Source organism: Euprymna scolopes, chromosome 15 (genome assembly GCF_053919585.1).
Source record: "Euprymna scolopes isolate OS-2025 chromosome 15, ASM5391958v1, whole genome shotgun sequence".
Lineage (NCBI taxonomy): Eukaryota > Metazoa > Mollusca > Cephalopoda > Sepiida > Sepiolidae > Euprymna > Euprymna scolopes.
In genome coordinates, this window is record NC_136496.1 from 93810957 (window position 1) to 93819298 (window position 8342).

The 8342-nt window shown below is 36.4% G+C and overlaps 1 protein-coding gene across 1 annotated transcript; it reads right to left on the reverse strand.

Annotated features, from left to right (window-relative positions):
* Positions 1 to 5054: 5054 nt before the first annotated feature.
* Positions 5055 to 5865, reverse strand: LOC145294245 (histone H1-delta-like). The gene has a single exon (XM_080141346.1). It carries the CDS (start codon positions 5805 to 5807, stop codon positions 5259 to 5261), a length of 549 nt encoding a protein of 182 aa, XP_079997472.1. The 5' UTR covers positions 5808 to 5865; the 3' UTR covers positions 5055 to 5258.
* Positions 5866 to 8342: the final 2477 nt, after the last annotated feature.

Here is an 8342-nt window from a genome sequence, read left to right on the forward strand (position 1 = left end):
CAATGCTGCATTTAAACACACTTGAGTTATCTAGTATATTGAGCACTCTTTCATTACTACGTACCAGTTATAAGTGACTAGGGGGGTCAGCTTTGCCCGGGCGGAAAATACGCTTAAATATGATATTTTAATTTGTCCAGATTTCGTTTATAGGGTCGTGATTTTAAAAGTAAAAGAAAGTATTTAGGTGCCATCAGCTAGAATTGAAACCGAAACTGTAGCATTCAAAGCTGATGACGTTACCACTGTACCAATGTGACACGCATATGAACTGACTAAAAATTAAAAATAAACTAAGATAAATGTACAAAATGTTTAACGATTTAAAAAAAAATTTAGCCATAAAAGAACGGGCTGTAAAAAAAATCCAATCATTTGAGGTCCCTAGCGTCGCTCTGCAACTTTTAGTTTGGGAAGAGATAGAGTTTGAAAATATGGAGACAGACAGACAGGCAGAGAGACCGACAGACAGACATAGCTGTTTATATATTATATAATACTGTATTGTTACTATTATAAATACCGGGAAACGGTAGATTTTCTTGTATAAAATATTATAACAAAATATAGTTATGTTTTTTTTCCAGGACACCAATTAAACATACTTGCTCTATCCAGGACTTTGACAACATTGGATTCATTAACATATACCACTTATCCGATATGATACTGTATTATTACTCGTATTTAACCTATGAATCACTGTGTACTTGTATGGTATACAATATAATTTATTTAAATTAATTTTTTTATATATATCTATATCTATAAAAGTGAACGTGTCTGTGTACATTTCCCTACGCAATAACTTTGTCAATTTTCAGTCTACAGACTCGAAATTTGATGTACAGGGTACTGAGATTTGGAAAAATCGATGTGATCGGATTTTGGCCAGAAATTTGGCGATTAAGGGGTAAAAGTTCAACGATTTGACCTTTGATAACTCTATCAAACTCCTCCGACAATTTTGAGTCTAAAAACTTGAAATTTTAGATATAAGTTCCTTGGACATGGATCTAACTTAATAACTTGATTTGAGCCCAAAACAAAAAATTTTAAGGGGTCATAATAGGGGTCAACGTTTTTTAAAAAATTGACCTCTGCGGTCTCTTCCAAATTACTCAGACAATTTCTGGTCTAAATATTTGAAATTTTACATAAAGGGTATTCAAAGATAGGGCAAGCTTTTTCATCAGTTTGGGTCGAAAATTTTTAGTTACCAATATATAAATGTATGTATGTATGTCTGTTTGCATGTGTGCCTTAAACTTTCAATAGAGGCGACGGATTTTACCAAGATCAGTATCGTTTTAAAATTCGACCTTTCATATGACAAATATCGAAAAATTAGCTAAAAACATTAATATCTTCCCCTTCAACTAGGCACTTTTCTACAGAGGGGGTTACTTTTTTCGCCGATATTTTTTAAAGTTATCCTCTCCTTTAGATTGTCTAGCCTTAATTTTAAAAAATGCCGCTTTCGGTTTGGCGGTGGTCGTAACAGCATAAATGTTAGGTTTTGTCCCGTTCTTTTCCTCCTTTGCGGTACAGGTTCGAGCCTGCCTTCCTACTATCACTTTTTTTTGTGCTCAGCATGCACATCCAAACACCCGGGCAACGCCGGGCTGAAATGCTAGTATATATCTATAGTTCTATAAAAGTGAACGTTATAGCTAGGTTGTTCTGGCCATATAAATATAAAAATAAAATTCAAATATATTTTTGAAAAAATGAATTATGTGAAATAAAGTAATATAGAAATCTAATTTAGGAATTCAATGAATAGTATTATTAAAAGATATTAAATGGCTACGGGTTTTTATGGAAACTTCTGACAGGTTTTTAAATAAGGATACGACGAAAATTACGTGATCTATTAATATTTAAATAAGTTCTTGACAAAGGATGCGTCCAGCATAAATGTTTTCGCATGCTTCATTTCCTTTAAGGGAAATTTCTTTAAATAATGTTTTATTATTAAGTCTTTTTTTATTCAAGAAGTCTGAAGAAAGGCTGGTTATGTGAATATTTACAAACGCCATATTGCTTGAAATTGTCCAACCGGTATTGAAACAATTGTAACTTACAATGAAATTCACTTTTTGTTGCTACCAATTCCTTTTTTTTAAAGTCTTTGTTTCGTTAATACAATATATATATATATATATCATACATACATAATACATACAGTCATCCTCATACAATACTGTTTCACAGCTCATCAGTGCAGCTAGACATGCAACTACCTCAAGCAAGAATCAAAATTCTAACGACCGTCAAGGCTTCTCACCATTACACTAGATGGCTGCTGCTGTGAATTAACGATGTTTTGACATCGTCCAAATGCCTAAGTTAGATTTGTTTACACAAAGAGCATCGCTTAATACACTAATGGCAGTTTGTATATCACTTCCCAATAGGCTCCACGCAAGATAGGGAGCACACATAAATTTATTTAATTTTAAAATATATTTATGTGCATAAACTATAAAAATATGTCTATGGACACACACACAATACCAGTACTAGAAAATTCATAGCTCCGCTATAATATTCATTTGCTAATACCTTTCCTCTGATGAGAAGAACGCACTTCTTTGAAACTACGAATAAAGGAAATTTCAATAGTCTATACCTTTTTTGAGTATTCTGTCGAACAATAAATTAGTGTAAAATATATTTTTTAAGTCTTTATTTTTTCTTAACTTAGCTACAGCGGTACTAGAAAACAAAAAATAGCACAATAAGATATAAAGGAGAAATAATCCTACTGCAGGCACATAATAGAAAGACCTGCAATTGCTAAAGGCCAACGGAATGACCACTAAGCAATAATTGCCTCACATCTTCAGTGGCATACCAGGCTAAAATATGCACCATAGAAAACACAGAAATAGAAAGATTCTACATAGGCAGCCCCTCAATGAGGATTAAAAACAGATTATATGGGCATACACTACGAACACCTCACTCAATATACTACCGAAAGTTAATTGAGGCAAACAACCTTTAGTCAAATGGAAAATACTTCGAAAGTAAAACATGTAATTCATTAACTTCACCCTGTTATCTATGCTAAGCGGAGAAACACAAGATTAGTTTTAAGGACCGTGAAAAATTATTAAAAAGTAGAATCGGCTATAAGCTACAAACACTTTGGAGGCTATTCTTTAAATAAGATGTAAACAAACGAATAGGGGGTCCTCTCATACCAGTAATACTACAAATCATAACCCCTTACTCCCAATATATATCTATATATTTAAATGTATGATTGTATGTCTGCCTAAAACATTCGACAGAGGCGACAGATAAAGAGATCAGTATCGTTTTGAACTCGACCCTTCGGACGATAAATATCGAAAAATGAGCTAAAAACAATACCTTTGCCTTTAACTGGGCACTTTTCTAGAAGGAGGGGGGTCGTTTTTGGGGGGGATGTTTTCAAGAAGTCATACCCTCTTTTCGATTGACTAGTCTTAATTTAAACCTTCGATGGACGCAACGGCAAAGACGTCACTTTTCACATTTTCTTCCTTCGAAGTACAGGTTCAAGCCTGCCTGTCTACAACTTTTTTGCTCACATTTCCAAACTTAGGCTAGTCTATAATATAAATCTTGCCTTTCTGTTTAAATGTGTGTATGTCTTTCGCAAACACTTTCGACAAGCGACGGATCCTGACAATATCAGTATCATTGTGAAGCTTGCCGTCTCGGACAACAAATATCAAAAGATTGACTAAAATCATGAATTCCTTCACCCTAAACTCGGCCGTTTTGTATAGGGGGGGGTATATCGATTTTTTTTCGCCGACATTTTAGCAAGTCACCGTTGGATTGACTTTGGTCAATTTCAGCGCTTTTGACTTCCAGTCGCGTCATGGAAACATCGGCTAAGACATCAGATTTTCTTTCACCATCTTTTCCTCCACATTACGGGTTCGAGCCTGCCTGCCACCACTTTTTTTTGCTCAACACAGCTCGAAACACAAGGGCACCCAGATTAGTCGTAGTATAAATACCCCTCACACCCGAAAGCCGTTCTTAATGAGGTTAGAGTGTTTATACTATGCTGGGTTAGGTCGTAACACACACAAGTTAAATTTAATGCATAGGGTTTCGAATTCAGATTTTTATCCGTTCTCTTATATTTGATAAATATATTTCACATTTTAGGGTTAAAACCCATAAAACAGGGGGGGGCTTGGAAAATGGAGTATGAAAAATAAAATGGTTAAAGTTGAAATTTAAGCTTATGTCCTGCGTCAGAGTCAAAGTAAACAATCCCGATAAAAGACTTCACCAGAAATACAGTAAAAACGGTTTTCTTTATGAAATAGTTGGATGAAAATTTTCACCGTATCTATAGTACTGAAAAAAAAAAATATGTCTGAATAAAGGACGAAACATTTACAAATGAACATGGATAGGGGTGTCAGAAATTTCGTGAAAAATATTGAATAATTCCACCCCGTCTTTCCAAACTTAGAACTCCTCGAAAAATGTAATTCAAGGCCTAATTTTTTTTTTTCTTCAATTGAAAGGACCAAAGTTTCATCGGCAGAAAAAATTTTAAACTTCGAACTTTACAGGTAAAGTTCCAAAGAAAAAAAAAAAAAAAAAAAAAAAAAAAACACTACTTTTGTTTTAAATTATAATATTATTTATTGACGTTTTCTGTCCAATTTGGGATATAAAACTTTGGTGAGTAAATTTACTTTTTAATAGACACTTGAAAAATGGGGGAGGGCGTAAATTAAAAAAAAAAAAAAAAAAAAAAAAAAAAAAAAAACGTTTGTCTAAAATATTATATTCGGTTTATTAGAAAAGAGCATAAAATTTCACATTGACCCTGAAAATATCAAAATAGAATCAATAGAAAAATTGACAGATTTTTAAAGTTTAAAAATTGACAAGTATTGAGTTCCTAAGATTTTTAAAATTTTAATATTTCTATTACTTTTAACACTTTAAGTTTATTTTGGAAGTATAATCCATAAAGAAAACAACCCACTTTTAAAAAATGAGTTTTTTATATATTATTCGCAGTTTCGTGTTAGGGGTGTCAAAAAATTCCTACAAACATTCTGATACACCTAGAACATGGATGCTTAAAAAGGCTGAAATCATGAAAGTCTTTCAATGTCTATTTTATAAATCCGAACGTGGATTTAAAAAATAAAATAAAGAGTTCGATGAATAAAACGAAAAATATTTACAAGTCCTTTGTATAATTTTTTATAAAGTCATTTTACCGTTTAAGCCCTTTTACTTTTCGAATTTTTTGCTGCTTTAGGCTTTTTGACCTTTGCAACTTTTTTGGCGGCGGGTTTTGCTTTCTTTGGGTTTTTTGCCTTTTTAGAAGGTTTTGGTTTGGCGGTTTTTGGCTTTTTCGCCTTAATCTTCTTTAGAATCTTCTTGGTCGCCTTGGCTTTTTTCGGAGATTTCGCTTTCTTCACAATTTTCTTGGAGGGTTTCTTAGTTTTCTTTTCAGACTTCTTTTCTCCCAACCTGAAAGAACCTGAAGCTCCAGTTCCCTTACAGTGTTCCAAAACACCACTTACAACAGCTCTCTTCAGGGCAAGTTTCAGTTGGGCACCGGCTACTTTGTCATCGTTAACTTTGTAGTTTTTCACGATGTATTTTGCGATCGCCTGGCGAGAAGATCCTTTCTTTTCTTTCAAAGAAGCGATTGCTCCCGTGATCATTTGTTGGTAAGATGGATGAGAAGCGGGTTTCTTTGGCTTTGAGGCCTTTTTCGCTTTTGCCACTTTAGCAAGGGCTGGAGCAGCTTCAATATCGGCCATTATAGTGGTGAGAGTTTAGAAATGCGGAGCAGCGTAACGACGTGATAATTTCAGGAGCTGAGCGAACACCTGTTTATCTGTGCTCGCCCATCCTCTCTATTTATACACAACGCGCGGACGTAGTAGTAGACATACAACAAAACTGACGCTCTCACAACAAAATGGCAGCTGTTCAACGCCATATGTGTTTCTTCTCTACACATTTATCGCTCAATAAGGCGTCGCCTTTTTACCAAAACCTTTATTTAACCATTTCACATTAATCTTAGCACATTAGTCTACAATCCCTAAAAAGAATTATAGCCACGAACATTTTCTCTGATTTGTTATTGCAATCAATAGGATGTCGTGTCGGTTCATCGAAATTAGGGTGGCCTTCGTTCAATCTTAAAAATAATTAAATCCATGAAATATTTTCGTCTTTTTTCTTCGCTAATCTAAAATATAATCATATATCGACAATCTGGAAAGAAATTAGCTGCTGACATGTGTGGGAACATGCCAACCGGATGCTAACGTCTCCAGCATAAGAGATAAAATAAAAAATCGTCGTTTGCACATGGCTCCACGCATCGCTTCCGTTTGGAAAAAGAAAAATAAGAAACCATAAAAAGAATTATGAACCAATGGCAGAGCTCCCCGCCGAAAATAAAGGCCTAAATTATCACGGCCGCTGGAAGCCGGTTTACGACTATAAAAGGAGGGGACCAGAAAGAAAGAGGAAAAAGAGATTCGCCTAGCTGCGTCAGTGAACGCACGGACAGTCTTCCACCCGACCTAAAGAAATGAAGAAGAAAAAGAAAAGAAAAGGAGATTCGCCCAGCTGCGTCAGTGAACGCACAGACATTCTTCCACCCGACCTAAAAAGATGAAGAAGAAGAAGAAGAAGAAGAAATAAGGCACCAGTGAACTGAAGCCAACTCCGCTCTCACGTTATAAGCCGAGACGCCTTCAATTCTAACAATGCCTATCTTACACAAACCAAAGAAGAAAAAGAAGAAAAACACAGGAGGCAAAAACGCCGCGCTGCTAGCTTGATAAATGTAGTCGTCGCTCTCCAGTTAAAAGCCTGACACATATCACCGAAGTAGCACGGCTGGCCGCCACTTACCACCCCCGTCGTCTGAAAAGATAAGTACGCTTTGTTTAATTATACTACCCCCACAGAAGTTAATTCCTTATCAATGCATACACACGCTGGACTACTATTCTCAATTTTCCTACAACAATTATTTCTCTTCCCACGCGCGAACGAACAATAGTGACCCGAACTTCAGATGAAAACACATTTCCCTTCTTGCAACAACACCAGTCCTGTAACGAACATTGGCCACATACGCGCGGACATATTGTAACTAAAACGTTCATTTCTTTCAATAGCAAATAAACAACGTTTATCTTATCCATTAACAGAGCCTTTGTTTCCTTCAATTCCTCATTCGTTTCATTATTCTCTTGTAACGGGATTGGGGTATTTATATATATCCTAGTCCCCTACAAAAATGGTGACCCCGCCCCTTTATTTAAATGAGATGGATGAGGTTGAACGAAGCATGCATACACACCTACAAACATTCTAGGAACACTTTACCTCTTCTAAATGAAACTATCCAAAAAAAAAAAAAAAAAAAAAAAAAAAACCTCCTCAACCTCCCCCCCCCAAAAAAAAACCCTCCGAGTCATAAATGGTGAACCAACCAACGAACTAACCCACCAACGAACCAACAAACAAACCAACCAACCAACCAACAAACCAACCAACCAACCAACCAACGAACCAACCCACCAACGAACCAACGAACCAACCAACCAACCAATCCACCAAAATCCTCTCGGGCACTCTCGGAATAGCTCCGCTATTTCGGGTGGCGATGTGTGTGGGAACATGCCAACCGGATGCTAACGTCTCCAGCATAAGAGATAAAATAAAAAATCGTCGTTTGCACATGGCTCCACGCATCGCTTCCGTTTGGAAAAAGAAAAATAAGAAACCATAAAAATTATGAACCAATGGCAGAGCTCCCCGCCGAAAATAAAGGCCTAAATTATCACGGCCGCTGGAAGCCGGTTTACGACTATAAAAGGAGGGGACCAGAAAGAAAGAGGAAAAAGAGATTCGCCTAGCTGCGTCAGTGAACGCACGGACAGTCTTCCACCCGACCTAAAGAAATGAAGAAGAAAAAGAAAAGAAAAGGAGATTCGCCCAGCTGCGTCAGTGAACGCACAGACATTCTTCCACCCGACCTAAAAAGATGAAGAAGAAGAAGAAGAAGAAATAAGGCACCAGTGAACTGAAGCCAACTCCGCTCTCACGTTATAAGCCGAGACGCCTTCAATTCTAACAATGCCTATCTTACACAAACCAAAGAAGAAAAAGAAGAAAAACACAGGAGGCAAAAACGCCGCGCTGCTAGCTTGATAAATGTAGTCGTCGCTCTCCAGTTAAAAGCCTGACACATATCACCGAAGTAGCACGGCTGGCCGCCACTTACCACCCCCGTCGTCTGAAAAGATAAGTACGCTTTGTTTAATTAT